Source organism: Macrobrachium nipponense, chromosome 44 (genome assembly GCF_015104395.2).
Source record: "Macrobrachium nipponense isolate FS-2020 chromosome 44, ASM1510439v2, whole genome shotgun sequence".
NCBI classification, from domain to species: Eukaryota; Metazoa; Arthropoda; class Malacostraca; order Decapoda; family Palaemonidae; genus Macrobrachium; species Macrobrachium nipponense.
Genome location: NC_087221.1, coordinates 20095307 through 20117438, shown reverse-complemented (window position 1 = coordinate 20117438; position 22132 = coordinate 20095307). Strand labels below are relative to the sequence as shown.

General features: G+C 44.5%; 1 protein-coding gene across 4 annotated transcripts in view; it reads right to left on the bottom strand.

Annotated features, from left to right (window-relative positions):
• The window catches only part of LOC135204066 (non-structural maintenance of chromosomes element 4 homolog A-like), a 111499-nt gene that overhangs the window by 15306 nt on the left and 74061 nt on the right, over positions 1-22132 (bottom strand). For all 4 annotated transcript variants that reach the window (XM_064234041.1, XM_064234042.1, XM_064234043.1 and 1 more), the window contains one exon: positions 6982-7189. In XM_064234041.1, coding sequence (XP_064090111.1) covers positions 6982-7189 — 208 coding nt within the window. The remainder of the gene's footprint in view (positions 1-6981; positions 7190-22132) is intronic.

Genomic DNA, 22132 nt, shown 5'->3' with positions numbered 1-22132 from the left:
AAGAAATGACTTCTGGAGAGGGACTGAAGTCCGCTGAGAAGCTAGATAAATTGATAGCTAACAACTCAGACCCTGAGTGACGTACAATGATATATGGGAGAATCATTGTACGTATAGGGAACCAAAGAGAAACTGACTGTCCAATAGTAAACCAGTACACCAGGGTTTGTTACTACTCCCAACTCCTCCTTGCCAAGGAGTGTAGCATATGTTACTGAACAGAGGGTTTGATATTTGTATATTAAGCGACCACACTATCAGTATGTATGACTACCTTACTCACCTGTATCAGAACAGTCCAGCGAATGACGTGTCTATTCCTTAACCCGCCCAAAGGAAGAAGGAAAGGTCCAAGAGAAAGGAGACCAGCCAACTCACTCATTCTCTCATCCACACAATCATCTTAGGTAAGATACAAAAGTGCCCTGTTAAGGGCAACTATGAGTTACACAACCTGTTGGGCAGCCACCACAGGACCCAAGAAAAACATGTCCGTAGATATGTGGGCAACATCCTCAAGATAGAAAGAGGTGAACATGGACTGGCGTTACCAAGTACCAGCGCTCAGCACTATGTACAGCCAAGTTCTTTTTGAAAGCCAGAGAGGGACCAATACCCCTAACGTCATGTGCTCTAGCCTGCACAGACGTAGTGGCGGAATCATCACGAGCCAAGTATGCCTGTCTGATGGCTTCCTGTATCCAAAAAGAGATGGTACTCTTAGACACTTCTTTCTTTGTACAGCCTGTGCTAACAAAAAGTCTGCATCAGCCTGGTCTAAGGTGCTGAGTCCTTTTAAGATAGCAACGCAGGGCCCAGACAGGGCACAAAAAGACCTTTTGAACATCACCACCAACAAAGTCATTCAGTGATGGAGTGGAAAACAAAGTGAACCTGTCATCATGCTCCGAGGGATTTTGAGTCTTGGCCACGAATTACGGGACAAATTCGAAGGACACTGACCCCCAACCCCTGGTGTGCTTCACATCATAGCTCAGACCGTGGAGCTCTCCTACCCTCTTAGAAGATGCCAAGGCCAGAAGGAAAACTGTCTTGAGTGTCAAGTTCCTGTCAAATGAGCGGCGCAAAGGCTCATATGGACTCTCAGCGAACTCTTGAGAACCAAGGAAACATCCCATGTTGGAGGCTTGAGCTCCCTAGGAGAACTCGACTACTCAAACCCCTTAACTAGCAGGGAAAGTTCCCAGGACGAGATGTCGATACCTTTAAAGCGTAACACCAAACTCAGGGCCGCCCTGTAGCCTTTAATGGCAGAAACGGACAAACGTTCCTCGTCTCTGAGGAAGGTTAAAAATTTTAGTCTGCTATTCGCTGAATAGAGGTTGCGAGTGGAGAAAAACCCCGTTTACGACACCAATCACAGATCACTCATTTGCCTTGGTAAACCGTGGAGGTCGACTTTCTGAGACTGCTGGACATATATCCTGCTGTTCTCTGAGAAAAGCCTCTCACTCGGAGGAGATACTTGATAGCCTCCAACTGTGAAGAGACCGGGATTCTACTGACTGGTGGAACCTTTCTGCATGTGGATGACACAGGAGATGTCGCCAAGGGGGAATTTCCCTCGAAACCTCTGACAACAACGACAGCAGATCTGGAAACCATTCCACCTGAGGCCACAGAGGTGCTACCAAAGTCATCCTGAGACCCTGTGAACTCATTAGCCTGTTCAGAACTTGACGGATCAAACAAAACAGAGGGAAGGCATCCACCTCCAGGTTGTCCCAGGGATGTTGAATTCATCCTCCGCGAACACTAGAGGATCTGGAACCACTGAACAGAATATCTCCAGCTTCCTGTTGAAGCGAGTCGCAAAATGGTCCAGCATGGGTCTCCCCAAAACCTGGAAGTTTGTCTGCTACAACTTGATGAAGGGACCACTTTGTGCCTAGGATCTGATCGCAACGACTGAGTTTGTCTGCGACCACATTCCGTTTGCCTGGGATATACCTGGCTGAGAGCTCTACCGAATTGCTGACTGCCCATTTGTGAACCTCAACGGTCAAGGCATGAAGTTGACGAGAAAGCAGGCCTCCCTGTTTGTTTACATAGGCTACCACCATGGTGTTGTCCGACATGAGAATGACAGAATGACCCTCTACCTTATCCCGAAACTCCTTCAGACCCAGGAAGGCTGCCTTCAACTCCAAGACGTTGATATGTTGCTGTTTGTCCTCCAAACTCCAAACATGATGCAATGAGGACGTCTAAATGAGCCCCCCAACCTGCGAGGGAGGCGTCTGAGATCTGAGAACATAAGGAGGTCTAGTCGAAGAGAATGCAGAGGGACTCCTTTTGAAAGATTCTGGCCGTCCAACCACCAACGAGGTACCTCAGCAAACAGATCCCCTGAGCATGGGCCCAACTTGACATGAGAGAGAAGACCCTTGTGAACACTTGGGGGGCTGTTGTCAGCCCGAAGCATAGGATTTTGAACTCGAAGACCTTGTCTCTGAGAGAGAAGCGAAGGAACTCCTGGACATCGGATGAATAGGGATTTGGAAGTATGCGTCCCTTAAGTCTATCGACAGCCTATCGACAGCATGAAGTCGCCTTCCCTCACGGCTTCCAACAATGAACGCGAGGTCTCCATCTTGAACCATGTCTTCCTAATGAAGTGATTCAAGGTGGATAAGTCGATCACAGGTCTCCAATCTCCAGACGCCTTGGGCACCAAGAAGATGTGAGTGTAAAACCCCGGAGACGGACACACCACTTCCTCTATCGCATCCTTGTCCAGTATCTTCTGCACTTCCTCCCAAAGAGGCAAGAACTTCAGAGAATCTGGAGGATATGCCTTCCTGAGCTGCGGCTTGTCCGACAGAGGAGGAGAGAAGTCGAATGGCAGTAGGTACCCCCACCTGAAGGACATCTACCACCCACTTCTTGACCCCATAACTCTGTCACTTGGCCCAATGGCCTGCCAGGCAACCCCCCAGCCCGTGGCGCAGGAGAGGGAGAGCGCCTAACCTACCGACGGCCCCCTTTACCTCTGCCCCTTGGGCCTCTTCTTGGCTTACAGGAACGAGAGCGAAAGGGACATTGGTCGTCTGACCTAGGCTGAGTCGAAAGGGAAGGAGGAGGAGGAGGAGCCAGACGTTTCTGAGGATGAGACTCCGACTTAGACACGGCCTGGTGCACCAGTCTGTCTTTGGTGTCAGCCCGGCACCGATCTATCGCATTTTCCAGCTCGGTCCGAGGAAATAAAAATTGGGACTCAGACCGATCCCTGTTTCTCAATGCCAGCAAGGACTCTGTTCAACTGATCTCTCCATCCTAGATAAAGCTGCGCCTTCTAATCAGGAGAAGGTTAGCCCATAAATTAACACTGAGGTAAACCATATACGAAAACACCTTGCCTCCGAACTGCAACAGACTGGCAAGCGAGGATGCACTCACCAACCCTTCTGGGGACCTGTCAGAGGCTATCTTGGCAATGACCATAGACCAGAAGTTCAGCCAAGAAACCGTCTGCAACATGGAGACGGCAGTAGATTCCAACGCTGAGGCATCCTGTGGAGACAAGGACAGAGCCACTGACCTCACCTGCTCCAAAGTCAATCCCGGCTTCGGGCAAATGACATCAGGGTTAAGATGACGCGACATCAAAAACGCAGAGTTCGTAGCATAATACTTCCTATGTCTCATGAGAGGCGGGGGTAGTAGCTTGGACAGAGCCCCTAGAGCGAAGCGAACCGTCCCGGTCTGTAACAGAGGCGTTAACCTTATGCAAGACCGACTGGACGTACCCCGACATGGGAAGCTAAAAAGATGATTTGGGATCCTACGTAGCTCCCAGCAAGGCTTCCAAGCAAGAAGGAGTGTAAGACGACCAAGCAGAGTCCTACTTTCCAAATTGTTGAACCCATTAATGAGATCGACAACTTCTGAAAAGGAAGACAAAAACTCTTCTGTCTCCCCCTCCTCCTGCTCCGGCAATGGAGACCAAAGACTAGATGGATGTGTAGGCTCCTCTAAGCGCCTTCCTCATTAAAATTAACAGAAGGATCAGCAGCCTAACAGCCCGAAACACCAACTAACCTGTCTGGGCTGGGTCCATACGCCAGTTCCCGCGACAAACCAACTACAACACTAGGAACATCACTACGCACACCTCCAACAAATGACTCTTTAACATGTCCGCAAACGGTCACGGGCGTGGCAGACGCACGAACGTGAGCCGGAGAGGAATCCCAAACACTTGAGATCGAAGGAGAATCCCCCAGAGTCAAACTCCTGGAAGCACCACGGAGAGGGGCAGGTAAACGCTCCTGCTGCACCAACTCTGTGCTCACCACCTTCGACCTCTTGACAAGCACCTTGGAATCCTTACGGCGACAAATAGGCCCTGGAGAAGTAAAAGCGCTTGCTTCATGAGCACGGACAGGGGAGGGTGAAACACGCTCGTGATGTGCACGGACGGGGGAGGTTGCAACATGCTCGTGATTTGATGCAGAGGACGAAGCAGCCACTGCAGATTGCACAAGGGAAGATATACTAACACTCTCTGAAACACCAACACTCGAGAACACGGCTGCATTGTTCCTCCCTCTAAGGCAAAGAAAGAGCAAAGTTCTTAGCCTTCCAACGCCTGATACGCTGACGCGGCGTAGAGGGGGAAGGAGAGGAAGACATCACTGGTTCCTTACACAATCTCTTCGCAGGAGGCGGGGACGATGCAACACGTTTCCTTCCACTCCTCCCAGCCGACAAGGCAGCCAATTTATCATCCACAACAGAGTCCAACCTCTTAAGAACCACCTAGCATAAAACCTCAGACGGATCAGCAAGAGAGGGCTCCGATGACATGGAAGGGAGATGCAGCGAACTGGGAGGCAGAGATGACGTCATGGCTGAGAGAGGCAGTGCAGAGGAGACGACTGGGAGTGACGTCAGCGATGGAAGTGACGTCACAAGTGGTGATGAAGTCACGGCTTCCCCTCAGTCCGAAGGGGAAGCCAACGCTACTGGCGGAGGAATACGAAACAACTGATCCCGTGACGTCATTAACGGGGCTGACGCCACAGCTTCCCTCTGACTCGAAGAAGCAGCAACAGTCACTGGCGGAGCAATACAAGATGGCTGACCTCGGCTACCCACGAAGACGAGGCCGGGAGGAGGTGGGAGGGCCTGGCCAGCCTGAGGAGGGGGGTAGCGAGCCTCCATAAAGTGTGCCAGCAATCCCTCCAAGGACGGGGAACCCCCTAGCCCGAGCATCTTCTAAATCGCCGCCATCTTGGACGCCTCTGACTCTGGAATAAATGAGAATGATGAAAAAGCCTCCCCCTTCCCGGGAATCAAATTAACTCCCAAAGAAGAAGGGGGCGACATGACAAAAATTAGCCTGAGGGCCTCCCGATACTTTCAACGACGAATCGATGGAAGAAAAGGAAGGAGACACAGGCACAACGCTACTATAGGGTGTGAGCACTGCAGAAGAGGAAGCATTGGGAAGAGGCGAAAAACCTTCCATTGAAGGAAGAGTAGAAACCCTCCGTTGCTCTCTTGCTATAAAACAACTTCCACTGCTCTTTAGGCCATGCACGGCATTCCGTGCAAGGATTCGTTATGGTACAAACATTAGAGCGGCACCTACTGCACGCGATGTGCAGGTCGGTTGCAGCCGAAGCCAAAAAACGAGAACACGGAAAACCTGGAATTCTAGGGAACACACACGTTGACGAGGCTGAGAAGGAGCAGAAGAAGCCATAACAGCCACACACACACACACACACACACTAAACACAATTGAAATGGGCAATCAACTGGGTAAAGGCCAAGAGGGGTCAACCACAACTCTTGCCCAGGCGGTTAAGAAAAAGACTGACGCGGTGGCGTAGGTGCGTGGTCTTTGACCACTTTTCACCCAATTTACACATGTGTTGCCAGATATCACAAGATTCCTTGCTTTCATCTGCATTTTAACCGGATCCAGCGAGGCGCTAGAAATTATCCTATTGTTAAGACTGAAGGTTTGTTCGCGTATGAACAAACACTTATTTGTCCATGCGGGGCTTCCAAACTGGCAATGGCACTAGGTTCAGGGGGGTGGGAGCCAGGTAACAGAGCTAAAAGAAGAGCAAGAGAACAGGGAATAGGAAAAAATGCTGTCACAGAAGTTGAAAGAATGGTTTAGGAGACAAAGACCTAGAAGCTCTAGCTTCGGGTCTAGCAGCCGTCTTCCTTTGCCTAGCTTTTCCTAACTTGTTCAAATGTGCTTGTAAAATTTGCCACTTATCTTCATCCCAGTCTTTGCACTCAATACATGTCAAGTCAGGTGAACAAATTTGTCCTCAGCAATTATAACAAAATGAATGAAGGTCATATTTAGAGGAAGTAAATCTGGTATTGCAGCAAAGGTACTAGATGCACTAGCATTAGACATGATAAGTCAAAAGCTAAATACCTGTAAGCTTAACTAAGCTAAAGAAAAAATATAGCACAGAGGCTACCAAATAACAGAATATTTCAAGAAATCCTTTTCTGCAAACCATCCAGTGAGCGGTCCTGCCTAAAAGTAAACAAAGTTGCCTAAACAACCATAGTCATTGAACAATAGAAATGAACTGGGATCATTAGCTATACTGTGCCTATTCTTTCCTGGATGTGGATGGGGCACTTACCTGCACCAAAAAACAATAGAGCACCACTGCAAATTTCAGAATTAAAGCTGCCATTAAAAGTAGAAACTAGCTATGTAAATACTTGGCAAGTTACTTATATAAAAAATAAACTTTGCCAAAATTAGCAGTCATAACGTTAATTACAATTCTTCTTCACTAATATTGGAATGCCTTCTAAACTTCCTGTGATGTTAATACTGAAGATCGTCATACATCATTCTGCAAAGTTATTGCCCTTTATCTGTTAATGTTTCAAAGATCTTAATATACTAGTACATTACTGTTCAGGATTTCTATACAGTAGGTTATGAACAATAATCTCAGTTGAACGTCTTACCTGTCCTAATTTCTGCTCGTAGCATGTCTATTAAGAAACTTGTATGGAATATATTTTCTATAGTGTAACTGTAGCTTTTGGGGTTGACCACAAAGTGGAAAAAGCACAGAGGCTTCTTATTGTTTTCTCTGTATTTTTTGGTCAAAATGTTATATAATCTAGTAAGTTCTCCTGTCTGTCTTTCTTCATCGTTTGTAACTTCTTTCAACTGAAAAACAAAATAACATGAAAATACCATTAAGAAAATTCTTTCATGAAGGATTATGAATAAATGTTCAAAACACCAGTTACAGATAACATACCTATGTAAGAAGAAATTATGTTTCCACCAACCTAGAGTTTAAAATTTTAAGTACATACTGTATGTATCTTTTTCTTATCTGAATTAATTCCTAGGAGGATGGATGCTAAGTGGAATTAAAAGGGAATTTTTATAATAAAATGAAATTTCATTGTATACTTACCGAACAATTATACAGTTGTAGGTTCCCTACATGGCAGACCAAAATTAAAACTTTGCAGTGGCACCGCCATCGCCGATGTAGGTAACATCATTTCCCCCCACAAGAGGGAGGAACAGGTACAACCGACTAGGTGTCCAATTTGTTCTGCCCAACCATCCATGGGGGTTTACAGTGGGCCCCCTGTATTCGCATTATACGGATTTGCGGATTCACTCATTCGCGAATTTCTCTCTGGAACACATCCCCCATTATTCATGGGAAATTCACCTATCGCAGTATTTTTCAATGAGAAAAATCCACAAATTCCTTTTTTTTTTTTTTCTTTTACAATTTCATCATAAAATACACTTTTTGTGATAAAACTATTACAAAACCAGGTATAGAAGTTTTTAGTGGATTTTTCTTGAGTTTTAACTAGCAAAATAAGCCATTATAAGCATTTTCATAGGGGTTCCAATTATTCGCGGGGGGGGTTGTCTGGTACACACCCCCCATGAATATGGGGGGACCACTGTTATTAATAAATAATTGTTTGGTAAGTGTATACAATAGAATTTCATTTTACACATGTATTATAAAAATGGAATTTTCATTATAAAATGAAATTTTATTGCATACTTACCGAACAATTATACAGCTGTAGGTTCCCTACGAATAGCAGACAATAGATTCAAAACTTCTGCGGTGGCGCCACCATCACTGATGTAGGTGACGTCATCTCCCTCCACTCGAGGGAGCTACAGGTAACATCAATTCGTTCTGCCCAGCCATCCACCTGTGGGGAGGAGGGAGGGCTTTGATTAATAATTGTTCGGAAAGTATGCAATAAAATTTCATTTTATAATGAAAATCCCATTTTTATTGCAGTGTCTTACCGAACAATTATACAGCTGATTACCATTGCAAGGATGGGGGGCTGTGGATGTAAGTTTTACTTCAACAATAACATACGATTCTTGAAAATAAAGTATACCCAAAAGCACTGTTAGTGCCTGTTGTACCTTACCTTGTAAGAGAGCTACTGCAGGAGAATACTGCCTCTGGTCGGTGCTCATCTTACATAGTAGAAGGCTTGGAATATGACCAATGGGTGCCTCTACATGGAGTGGAAGATCCTCGTAGTCATGGTGTTCACCGCTGACTCAACAAAGATACAACAAAATATTGCCCTTGCCCTGGGCTAAGACCAGAAATAACCAACATGAAAAAACTGTCACCTACACCGAAATAAAAACCTTTACCCACCAAAACTAACACTAAAATGACTGGTGAGTACTCCAGGTACATTGTACCCCCAGACTTCCCTTTAACTCGTCAACCTTGGTACAAGGTGAAACATAGGCTTACAGAGGGAGCAACCCTCTACGTCGTTTCTCCCAACACCATGCCAGCTACCGAAAGTGGACCGAGAGATTTACAATCTTCAAACACTGTCTCAATTTCTTTCAAATAATGCGTAGCAAACACAGATTTACACCTCCAAAAGGTACTTTGCAGGATAGCGGATAGCGACAAGTTGTGTCGAAAAGTGTGAGAAGTCGCTACTGCTCGAACTTCGTGCACTTTCACTCTCAGTAAAGGAAACACTGCGTCGTTAGCTTGAGAATGTGCTTCTACAATTAACTCTCTCAGAAAAAAGGAAATAGCATTTTTTGAGAGGGATCTTTAACAGAGCACCACAAACGATTCGACTGACCTCTAATCTTCTCTGTTCTGCGGAGCTAATATCTTAATGCCCGCACGGGACATAAGAGTCGTTCTTCTCTTCCTGGCCTATCAAGTCTGTCAGGTTTTTGAGAACAAAGTTACGTGGCCACGGATTAGAAGGGTTTTCGTTTTTCGCGAGAAAATTGAGTTCCACAGAGCAAACTGCGTCGCCTTGAGAAAATCCCACTTTTTTTGTCCATCGCGTGTAGCTCGCTAACTCGTCTAGCTGATGCCAATGCAACTAAAAATAACGTCTTCTTGGTGAGATTCCTCATAGACGAAGAAAGTAACGGTTCAAAGGGAGGACCCGAAAGCCGTTAAAGAACTATATCGAGATTCCATGCTATTGAGCCCTTTGACGATTTGGAAGTCTCGAATGATTTAATTAGATCGGAAAGATCACTATTAGTGGATAGGTCTAGTCCTCTGTGTTTAAAGACTGAAGCCAGTAACGCTCTGTATCCCTTAATAGTCGAAGGCGCTAAACGCTTAAGGGGGCCGGCCTGAACCCCTATATATGGTGGTATAGGGTGAAAAATGCAAAGTCATGAAAAAATTCATGGAGCTTCATATGGCAATTGAGAAGACGTATACAAAATATTTCGTCAAAATTCCTCTTACTTTCGTAGTTACAGGGTAATTAGTTAACGTAACTCAATAAGCCTAAAACATTGATCCGTACAAGAAAATGCAATATTTCTTCTATTATCGTAAATTTTGATAATTATTGTCAAAGAAATTGGGAGAAATGGCATCTGTAGACATTCTCCGAGTCGAGGAGACTTCAGGCTCAGCTACCAAGTCCAGTCCTGATTTAGTGCGATCACAGACTTCAAGTAGTCTACACGTTCCATTTCACCTCTGCAATTCGCCTGCTTTTACGTATGTTTATGTATGTTTTGGCAAGAATTTCATCATGCCAATGAGGAAAAGACAAGGAAAACATCTCGCTAACATACAGACGAAGAAAAATCGCTCAAGTATTATTACAGAATATCATAATATATGCGTAGTTAGTGAAGAGAGAGGGGAGGGTTGCTTAGTAACGCACCCGTCTTCCTTGACAGCACACGTCACACTATGCCCAAGACTACGATCTTTGAGCAAAGAGATCTTCATTTATGATAAATAACAAAGTTTTGGTTTTTTAATACCCAAAATGGAATATGAAATTCATAATAATCATGATTTATTAAATTGTCTTTGTAAAAAAAGAGTACGCCTTCGAGTTTCACCTCTTGACATTCTCTTGCATTTACGTTTGTTTATCTTTGTTTCGGGCAAGAATTTCATCATGCCAAAGAGGAAAATACAAGGAAAACATCTCGCTAACATACAGAAGAGGAAAATTTGCTGTAATAAGCCGAGTTAGTGAAGGGGAGAGAGAGAATTGCGTAGGAAGGAGTGCCCCATCTTGCCTCAAGCAGTGCCCCAGGCTGCGATATATGAGCAAAGGGATCATCATTTATGATTAAATTATGATGAATAAAATAGTTTTGGTTTATTAATACACAAAAAAGAAATATACATTCATAATAATCATTATTTATTAACATTGTCTTTATAGAAATACGAAGGAAAACTTTGAACGCCCGTATCTCAAACTATACTTATTGACCTTCAAAATCTATCTTCTCACTTAATTTTAAAGCTATAACATTGGAATTTGGTATATAACTCAGAAAGACATTATAGAACAATCAAATAGAGCCCTTTTTTCCAATTTTTGTTTCTTATTTTTTTTTTAATTTTTTTCTCCTGATTTATAGGGTTTAATTTTTTACCATATTGAAAAAATTCATATCTAGCAAAAAAATTACTTTTAGGAAAAAAACTCTCCATTCGATTGGAGGTCTACATCAGGTCTATATATGGTAGTAATCCTAGGTCTTAATATTAAATATCAAGGGAGGAGATAGAATTTGAAAAATGGTTATTTTCGGGATAAATCGCCCTGGCGTCACAAAACCGAAGGTCAGAGGCAAAAATCATATGCGGTTTGGAGATGTCCCAAGACACCTTATTAAGTGGTATGAATATCAAAGTCCTGTCCTTAAAAAAGGGCATTAGCCGGCCGGCCCCCTTAACGTCCCTTAAGAAAAGAAGGAAATCAGCTATTTCATTCACAGATGTTTCAGAAGAAGAGACTTTAGTCTGTCTACACCATCTTCGAAACACTCCCCATTTAGACTGATATAGTCTGTTAGAAGAATCTCTTCTGCAGTTTGAGATAGTTTCTGCAGCTCATCTCGAAAAACCTTTCACTCGGACGAGACTCCTGACAGTCTGTATCCTGTCAGTGCCAGAGCGGATAATCCTTGGTGGAATCTTTCGAAGTGCGGTTGTCTGAGTAGACATTTCTTTAACGGAAAAAGTCTGGGGAAGTCTACGAGCAAGTCGAGGAGATCTGGGAACCATTCTTTCCTTGGCCAGAATGGAGCGACTAGTGTCAGAGAAACATTTTTATGGAATGACACTTTGTTCAGCACCTGTCTTATTAGGCCAAACGGGGGAAAAGCGTACGCTTCCAGGACCGACCAGTCTAGTAACATTGCATCAACTGACCATGCAAGAGGGTCCGGGACTGGAGAGCAAAACAGCGGAAGGCGGTTGTTCCTCGAGGTTGCAAAGAGATCTATCATCGGCTTTCCCCAAAGTTTCCATAGGTCTAGGCAGACCTTCGCATCGAGAGTCCATTCTAATGGCAGTACTTGATGACGGCGACTTAGTCCGTCCGCCAACACATTCATTTTCCCTTGAACAAATCGAGGGATCAGCGTAACCTGAAATTTTTCTGCCCACAGAAGCAGATCTTTTGCAAGGTTGTAGAGGGTGAAGGAGCGCGTTCCTCCTTGTTTCCTAATGTAGGAAAGTGCTGTGGAGTTGTCTCCGTGAACTGGTACCACCTGTCCCGTCACGAGATGAGAGAATGCCTGAAGTCCCAGAAACACTGCTAATAGCTCCCTCATGTTGATATGAAGAGAGCGCTGCGTTTCCGACCATTCCCCTGAAGTTTCATTCTTCCCCAACAGGGCTCCCCAACCTGCGTTGGAGGCGTCTGAAAAGAACTGAAGGGTTGGGTGGAGCAGACGAAGTGAAAGACCCTCTACCAGTCTTGGTTTTGAAAGCCACCACGCTAAGTCCTCCTTGATTTCGTCTGAAATCAAGAATACTGTTGAGTCCGGTTGAGTCTTTCTGCACCATGAAGCCTTCAGGAAGAATTGCAGGGGCCTCATGTGCAGCCTTCCGAGTTTGACAAACTGTTCCACCGAAGCTAGTGTTCCTAACAGACTGGTCCAATGGTTGGCAGAACAGGACTTGCGGTCCAGGAAGTCCTGTACAACTTCCAGACACGACTGAACTCTCTTTGGTGAAAGAAAAGCCAGAAAAACTCGAGAGTTCAGAGTCATCCCCAAATAGAGAATGTTCTGAGACGGAATTAGCCAAGATTTCTCCTCGTTTATAAGAAGACCTAACGAGTGAGTTAATGAAAGAGTCCTCTTGAGATCCTTCATGCACTGACTTTCCAAAGAGGAGCAGAGAAGCCAGTCGTCTAGGTAGAGTGACACTCTGATGCCCAGGAGGTGTAACCACTTTCCCAGAGGAGTCAACGCTCGCATAAATACTTGCGGTGCTGTCGAGAGGCCGAAGCAAAGAGCTCGAAACTGGTAGGTCTTGCCCATGAACACAAACCGAAGTTATTTCCTGGAGTCCTGGTGAATTAGAATGTGGAACTATGCGTCCTGCATATCCAGGGATACCATCCAGTCCCCTTGACGAAGGGATTCCAACACTGAACGAGTCATTTCCAGACTGAATTTGGTCTTCTGGACGAACAAATTCAGTGCGCTTACATCCAGTACGGGCCTCCAGCCCCCCGATGACTTGGGGACTACAAACAGACAGTAGTAAAACCCCGGGGATGGTCTGTCGCTTATCTCCTCTATGACAGCCTTCTGCTCGAGAGTCTCTATTTCTCGGGTTAAGGCTACAAACTTCTCTGAGCCTGGAGAGTAGGCGGGTAATGTGATGAGAACATTGGATAGAGGCGGAGTGTCTTTGAAAGGAATGGAGTAACCGAACCGGAGAACTTGGGTCACCCAGGGCTCTGCCCCTCCATTCCTCCCAAAAGAGGCTCAATCTGCCCCCTACAGGAGCATGAAGGATTGAAGAATCACTTGGATGATTTCGTGTCGGGTTTGGTCGAGGGCTTGGTTGGGTGCCGTAAATTCGATCGAGGCCTGACGAACGGTCTAGACCTACCCCCTCGAAAGGGTTTCTTCTGCAAGGGTGATTCCGAGGTGGTAGTCGTCACAGTCGAGGATTTAACCCGCTTAGAAGACTGATCAAGCAAGTCATTAAGTCCGATGCCAGGTCCTCCTGGAGAGTAGGGCAATCCTCTATTTTTGTAGTGAGGGCTCCAATTGTCCAGTCCAAGAAACTCATAATTTCTAAAATCTTGAAAATATTCTTTACCAAATGGTCCAACTCGGGCGATGTAAAGAATATTTTAGCTGCTGCAAACGCGGACCTCCTATTTGCATCCACCAAGCCAGAGAAGTCCCCCTGGGAGGAGGCAGACACTCCCATAGAGGGGGCTTCTCCGGTTACGTAGAACCTATACCTCTTCTTAACAAGCTTCGACGGAGGATAGGCGAAAGTTGCTTTCCCGAGTTCTCTCTTGACCTTCAACCAATCTTCTATATCACAAAGCGAATGTTTAGCATCCTTGGAAAGTACGGGCTTCGGGAGAAGAGGATCGAAATTCTTCCTTCTCATCAGGAAGATGGAAGCAGGCGACCTGGGAGCGGCTGCAACGAAGTAATCCGGGTACATGTCGAGAAGGTGGCGTAAAAGTTGCGAATAGCACGAGAGAGGGATAGAGTCCGCTTCTAAGTCCTCCTTGTCATCCGAAGAGATAGGCGACAGAGACAGTTCTTGATTCAACTCATTGTTCTTTGTAAATTGTTTGTTTTCTTTCATCCAGTTCATCAGCTCTTGCAACTATCGATGTAAAGGAACTAGATTCTCGTCTTCTTGAGTTGAAGTCGAAGCAAATGGGGTCGTGGATTTCGACACGATCGCCACCGGAGGCCTCGCGCCAGTCGAATTATCTGTCGCATGCGAAGTCGAAGGTAAAGTTTCGACAGCTTGAGGAGTCGAAGATCTCGACGAACTCAGAATCGGTCGCTCCACAACCGAGTCGAAGGCGGCTGTCGCTGTCGTAAGAATACGAGGCGAGGTCCATGTAGCTACGCTACACGACGGGCGAGAGATATCTACTTCTCTGTTCCTCTTCACAGGCACGGGGCGGAGAGAACAGCTCTTCAGTCGAACGTCTCTTCAACGGACGTGAGACTAAAGAATCACGCCACTTACGACGTCTAACCGGCGACGAATCACTCGACTCTGTCGATAACTGGTTACCGAACGACACACCTTTCCAATGGTGTTTAGTTGAATCCTGCTGTCGCACCACAGGATCGACGGAGGAAGCGACTGTCTGTGGGCAAACCCCGACAGTCTCCCTTGGACCTCCGGTATGTCTTCTCCCCGAGGCGGGGGAGTGGGACAGGGACCTTCGTCTAGGAGAACTATCGGGACAAACAGCCACCCCCTTAGATTGCACTGCACTGACAATTTTCACTTCACTAGAAGTCTTTTCTATGAAAGACTTTACAGATAAACCTAACTGCATAACCGTATTAGCTAATACATCAAATTTCTTTTCAAATTTAGACTCGAGGCTGGCAATGGTGTCAGAAGAAACTCCACGGGAAGTTGGCAAAGGAGTTACTGGAGCAGGAGTAGGAGGACTCAAGATCGGAGACATAATAAGAGGAGAAGAAGAAGGAATAGGAGCAGGTGCTTAGATAGAAGAAGCAGAAGAAGCTAAACTAGTCTTACTTTCAGCTCTGAGAGCCGTCTTCCTCTTCCTATCCCTAATTATCTTTCCCGAGTGAGAAACAAAAACTTTCCACTGTTGTTCACTCCAATCCTTGCCTTCATCACAAGTAGATTCTCTAGAGCACTCACAACCCCTACACTTAATGCACTTAGTGTGCGAATCATAAATTAATTTAACTAACCTAGTTTTGCACCCTCCGGCGCAAAACCTAACTACTGAAGGACTAGAGTTCGACATGATGGTAAGACCACAAAATTGCAGAAAAGAAATTCAGCTTCAATCCTACAAACACGGAGTTGAATACTTCACCGATATTGGAGAGATAATACTTCCCAACAAATGAAGAAAAAAGTCTGCACCGACCACCGATGTTCACCAGAAGCCGGCAGAGAACAAATTGATATTATCTGGACAATTGTACCTGTAGCTCCCTCGAGTGGAGGGAGATGACGTCACCTACATCAGCGATGGGGACGCCACCGTGGAAGTTTTGAATCTATTGTCTGCCATTCGTAGGGAACCTACAGCTGTATAATTCTTTGGTAAGACACTGCAATAAAAATTCCTTTTTTACTGTAGTGTCTTATTGAACAATTATACAGCAGGTTCTTCACTGCAAGGATAGGGAGCTGTGGATGTATGCTTAATAAGAAAAAGAAGGAAAAAAAATATGACAGGCATTTTTGAAAAAACAAAAGGGAATAGTCACCACTGTTACTGCTTGTTGAACCTTATCTGGTAAGAGAACAATTGCAGGTAAATACTGCCTCTGGTGAGTGCTCATCTTATGTAGTAGAGAGTGGAATACCTTTGCTGTCATGGCAGTTCACCCCTGACTTGACAAAGGTGAAAAACCCAACATAGCACTTGCCCTGGACAAAGACCAGATACAACATACAAGTGAAAACTATTAAATAAAGTCATCTACACCACAATAAAAACCTATACCCACCATACTAAAAATAACATTTGACTGGTGAGTACTCCAGGTAATTAGTACTCCCAGACTTCCCTCAACTCAACAACCTTGATACAAGGTAAAAAATAAACAGAGGGACAAACTCCCTATGTCGTTTCTCCTAACACCATGCCAGCTACGGACAAAGGACTGAGAGAAATACAATCGAACAATGTCTCAATTTCCTACAGTAATGAGATGCAAAAACAGATTTTGACCTCAAAAACGTCCTTTGTAAAACAGCGGAAAGCGACAAATTGTGACAGAATGCTAGAGAAGTCGCTACCGCTCGGACTTTGTGAGCTTTGACTTTCAGCAGAGGAAAATCTTCCTTAGCCTAAGAATGCATCTCTATAATGAGTTCTCTCTCAAACAAAGAGATTGCATTCTTCGAAAGAAGTTGAGAGGGATTCTTCACCGAGCACCAAAACAAGAAGATTGGCCTTTTATTTTCTCCAATTTGTGGAGGTAATACTTTAGCGCTCTTACTGGGCAAAAAAGCCTTTCTTCTTCCCGTAGACCGAGAATATCAGCCAAATTCTTGAGAGTGAAGGAGCATGGCCAAGGTCTGGAAGGGTTTCCATTCTTATCTAAAAAATCCAACATTAGGGAACAAACTGCATCTCTTTGTGATAAGCCAACTTTTCATCCATAGCATGGAGTTCACTTCCTAAATCTCACAGACATTATGGCTATCAAAAACAGCGTCATTTTGGTTAGACTTCTTATAGAAGAAGACGGTATGGGCTCAAAATATGAGCTAGAAAGCCACTTGAGAACAACGTCAAGGTTCCAAGCCACTGAACCTTCGGAAACTTAGAATTTTCGAAGGATTTAATCAAATCAGAGAAGTCACTATGTATTAGTAGGAAAGTCTATTTCCTTAGGTTTAAAATCAGAAGTCCAAATCAATCTGTAACCTGTAATTGTCGAAGGAGTCAAACGTCTAGATTCCCTTAAGTACAGAAGAAAGTCCACTAACTCACTAACAGATGTCTTAGAAGAAAAGACTTGATTTTGTTTACACCATTCTCAAAAGACTTGCCATTTAGACTGATAAAGTTTGTTAGAAGAATCTCTTCTGCATCTCGCAATGGCTTCTGTAGCTCTCCTCGAAAAGCCTTTCACTCTGACAAGGCCCCTGACAGTCTGAAGCCTGTCAGGGTCAGAGCAGAGAGTCCTTGATGAAAGCTTGCCAAATGCGGCTGTTTGAGTAGTGACTTCTTGCATGGGAGCAGTCTGGGAAAGTCGACAAGCAGACTGAGTAGATCTGAAACCATTCCTTTCTTGGCCAGAACAGTGCTATGAGGGCAAGAGATACATTTTGATGAAACAGGACTTTATTTACCACTTGTCTTATCAAGCCGAATGGAAGAAAGGCATACGCGTCCAGACCCGACCAATCTAGTAACATTGTGTCGACAGACCATGCGACAGGGTCAAGGAATAGAGAGCAAAAGGGTGGAAGGCGAAAGTTCCTGGAGGTGGCGAACAGACCTATCATTGGTTTTCCCCAGATCTTCCAAAGGTCCGAGCAAACCTTGGAATCAAGAGCCCATTCTGATGGAAGAACTTGTTGACCTCAACTCAATTTGTCCGCCATCACATTCATTCTTCCTTGAACAAACTGGGGAATCAGGGATACTTGATTCCTCTCTGCCCATAACAGAGGGTCCTTTGCTTTCTTGTAAAGGATGAAAGAATGTGTTCACCTTGTTTGCGGATGTATGACAATGCGGTGGAGTTGTCTGCATGTACTGCTACCACTTGACCTGTTACCTGGTGAGCGAAAGCTTGCAGACCCGGATGGATTGCTAATAACTCCTTTACATTGATGTGAAGGGAATTGACCACTTTCTAGACACTTCCATCTCTCCCAACAGAGCTCCCCAACCCATGTCGGACGCGTCGGAATAGAACTTCTAAGTCTCTGTTCTGAAAACCACCATACCAGGTCTTCCTTGATCTTTTCTGTGATATACAAAATAGTCGAGTCCAACCGAGCCTTCTTGCACCACGACACCTTCAGAAGAATTGAAGGGGTTGCATGTGTAACCTTCCGAGTCTTTCAAGGTGCCAAGAAGACTCATCCACTGGAGAGTGGAAAAACATTGAAGGTTCAGAATCATTCCCACATAGAGAATACTCTGTGTCGGGATCAGTTGAGATTTCTTCTCATTAATGAGAATTCTAAGGGAACGGGTTAAGCGAGGAGTCCTCTCTACCTTCATGCACTGACTTTCCGATGAGGACTAGGGAAGCCAGTCGTCTAGGCAAAGTGACACATTGATACCCAGTAGATGTAGCCACTTTCCTAGAGAAGCCAATAACACGAGTGAACATCTGTGGAGCCGTTGACAAACCTAAACACAGCTCTCAAAACTGGAATACTTTGTTCATAAACATGAACTGAAGAAATTTCCTTGATTCCTGATGAATCAGAACATAGAAATATGAATCCCCATATTCACGGACTCCGGATTCACAGGCTCAAGTATTTGCGGATTCACGGGCTCACGTATTTGCGGATTTCTCTCTGGAACATATACCCCCACTAATCGCAGAAAATTCGCCTATTCGTAGTTATATATTTTTCTATGCAAAATATCAAAAAATTCCTTTTTTTGTATCAATTTCATTATAAAATGGACTTTTTGTGATAAAACTATTAATAAAACCAGGCATAAACATTTATAGTGGGTTTTTCATTATAAAATGGACTTTTTGTGATAAAACTACAGTGGTACCTCGAGATACGAGCAGCCTAACATACGAGTTTTTTGAGATACAAGCCGGAGCTCGGGCCATATTTTCGTTCAAGATACGAACCCAAATCCGAGATACGAGCCGTGTTTCCGGAGCGTCCCGCTAGTTGGCGCGCAGGGTCGAGCATCATCCGAGAGCATCTCTCGCTCACTTGCACGTGTTACCCGCTTGAATCAAAGTGTATCTTGTGCGCTGTACTCTTTTTTGCTTGATTTTTGCGTGATTACTGAACTTTTTTGTGTGTTATCATGGGGCCGAAGAAAGTGAGTGCTAAGGACAATGGTGACAAGAGGAAGAGGATGATGTCGATAGAACTAAAGCAAGAAATAATAGAAAAACATGAGCGTGGCGCACGAGTGATTGAACTCGCAAAGATCTATGACCGTAGTACATCGACAATTTGTATGATATTGAAGCAGAAGGATGCCATCAAGAGTGCTACACCAGCAAAAGGAACCACAATTCTTTCCCAATTAAGGACAAATATCCACAAGGAAATGGAGAAGCTTCTGCTCGTGTGGGTGAAAGAGAAGGAGTTGGCAGGAGATACAGTGACGGAGACGGTAATATGCGAGAAGGCACAGAGTATTTATGCCGACTTAGTGAAGAAAGAAGCATCAACTTCTAAAGAGGCATCAGAAGAAGCGTTTAAGGTAAGCCATGGCTGGTTTGATAATTTTAAGAAGAGAACTGGCATCCATTCAGTGGTGAGGCATGGCGAAGCTGCGAGTGCAGACGTGAAAGCAGCTGATACATACATCCAAAAGTTCGCTGCGCTTGTTGCGAGGGAAGGCTACATCCCGCAACAGGTGTTCAACTGCGATGAAACGGGCCTATTTTGGAAGAAAATGCCACGGAGGACTTACATCACAGCAGAGGAGAAGATGATGCCAGGCCATAAACCCATGAAGGACCGTCTGACCCTTACATTATGTGCAAATACTAGCGGTGATTGTAAAGTGAAGCCACTGCTAGTTTATCATTCGGAAAATCCTCGAGCCTTCAAGACGCACAAGAAACTGAAAGAAAAATTGCACGTTATGTGGCGCGCCAATGCTAGGGCATGGGTTACGCGGCAGTTTTTTACTGACTGGGTAAATCTCGTCTTTGGCCCTGCAGTGAAGACGTATCTGCAAGAAAATAAACTCACGATGAAAGCATTGCTCATCCTTGATAATGCTCCAGCCCACCCACCTGGTCTTGAAGATGATATTCTGGAGGAGTTCCAGTTTATCAAAGTTCTCTACCTCCCACCCAATACGACTTCAATCCTACAGCCGATGGATCAGCAGGTCATTTCCAACTTCAAAAAGCTGTACACGAAGCACTTGTTCCGCCGCTGCTTTGAAGTGACGGAAGACACAAATCTAACCCTTCCAGAGTTTTGGAAAGATCACTACAACATCGTGATCTGTCTACGTATCATTGACTTGGCATGGCAAGGGGTAACAAGACGAACGTTGAACTCTGCATGGAAAAGGTTATGGCCTGATGCTGTTGCAGAAAGAGATTTCGAAGGGTTTGAGCCCGAGACCGAGCAAGAAGAGTTGGAGGAGATTGTATCTCTCGGAAAGTTGATGGATCTGGAGGTAGATGAGGGTGACGTCAACGAACTCGTCGAAGAACATGAGGAGGAACTCTCAACTGAGGAGTTGAAGGAGCTGCAGATGATGCAACACACGAAGGTTCTGGAAGAGATTAACACGAGTAAGGAGGAGGAAGAGCCGGAGGAAGTGATTTCTACAGGTGAAATTAAAGACATGCTGGCAATGTGGGAAAAGCTATCAAATTTCATTGAAAAGAAACACCCAGAAAAAGTGGCAACTGGTCGTGCTTCAGCGCTTTTTAATGACACTTGTTTGTCACATTTTCGAAGCATTTTGAAAGGCAGGCAAAAGCAAAGTTCTTTGGATACATTTTTATTGAAAAGAGCTGCGAGTGAAAGTACAGAAAGTGCAGCCTAGAAGGCAAAAACAATTGATAATTAAATTTACGTAAATGTTAAGCTTAGTTTAAGTTTAAAGTTAAGTGCATTGTTTTAAGTTTTTTCTTTAATTTGAAATAAGGAAAGTGTAGTTTTAGTTTTAAAGTTACGAAAATAGTTTTAAGTTCTAAAAAAGTGCCGTTTACGTACGTATCTAGAGTGCCTACATCCCTTCCCCCCTCCCTCCTCCTCGCCGTTCACCTTCGTTAGCCGCACTCGTCTGTCTCCAAAGTAAGACTATTATGCTAAATAACTCTTTTATTTCTTTATTTCATATTTTGTTATGTATTTGTTAATTATACATGTTTATTTGTTATTTAAAAACATATCTTTATTCATAATTTACAATGGTTTGGGGATTTTTCATAGGTCCGGAACGGATTAAATTGAATTCAGTTATTTTAAATGGGAGAAATTCGTTTGAGATACGAGCCGATTGACTTACGAGCTTGGTTCTGGAACGAATTAAACTCGTATCTCGAGGTACCACTGTATTAATAAAACCAGGCATAAACATTTATAGTGGGTTTTTCTTGAGTTTTAACCAACAAAATAGGCAGTTTTATACATTTTTATAAGGGCTTCAACTATTCACGGATTCTAGCTATTCGCGAGGGGGGGGGTCTGGTACACTTCCCCCACAAATACGGACGAACACTGTAAGCTTCTTGCATATCCAGGGAGACCATCCAATCTGCCTGGTGGAAAGACTATAACAGCATGTCGTTTTCAAATTGAACTTTTTTTCATCACAAATAAGTTCAGAGAGCTCACATCCAACATGGGTCTCCAGCCACCTCCCATGCCTTGGGACTACAAAAAGGTGGTTGTAAAACCTTGGGGAAGATTTGTCAACTACTACTTCTGAATGAGAGCTTCCACCTCTCGAGCTTGAGTAACAAACCTCTGACCCTGAAGAGTAGGCTGACAATACGATTAGAACGTTGGGGAGAGGAGGAGGATTCTTGAAAGGAATGAAGTAGCCGAAGTGAAGAACTTGGATTACCCAAGGGCCTGCCCCTCTGCGACTCCACTCCTCCCAAATCAGGTGCAATCTGGCACCTACTGGAGCATGGAGAAAAGTCTGATCACTTTGAAGAAGGGTTAGAAGCGGGCTTCTTCGTGGACTTGGAAGGAGGGCAAAAGTTCAACCACGCCTGTTGAATGGTGTGGTTCTACTTCAACGAAAGGGTTGCTGCAGAGGAGAGGTAGACTTAACTGGAGTTACAGAAGGGACTTTAGCACATTTAGTTGACCATGTCAGAAGGTTATTCATAGACTTTTTCTCTTGTGGTAAACATATTCTTTACAGTCTTCTGGAAAGAGATGGTGCTTGTCCAGCGGAGAGAAAAGCAAAGCAGACT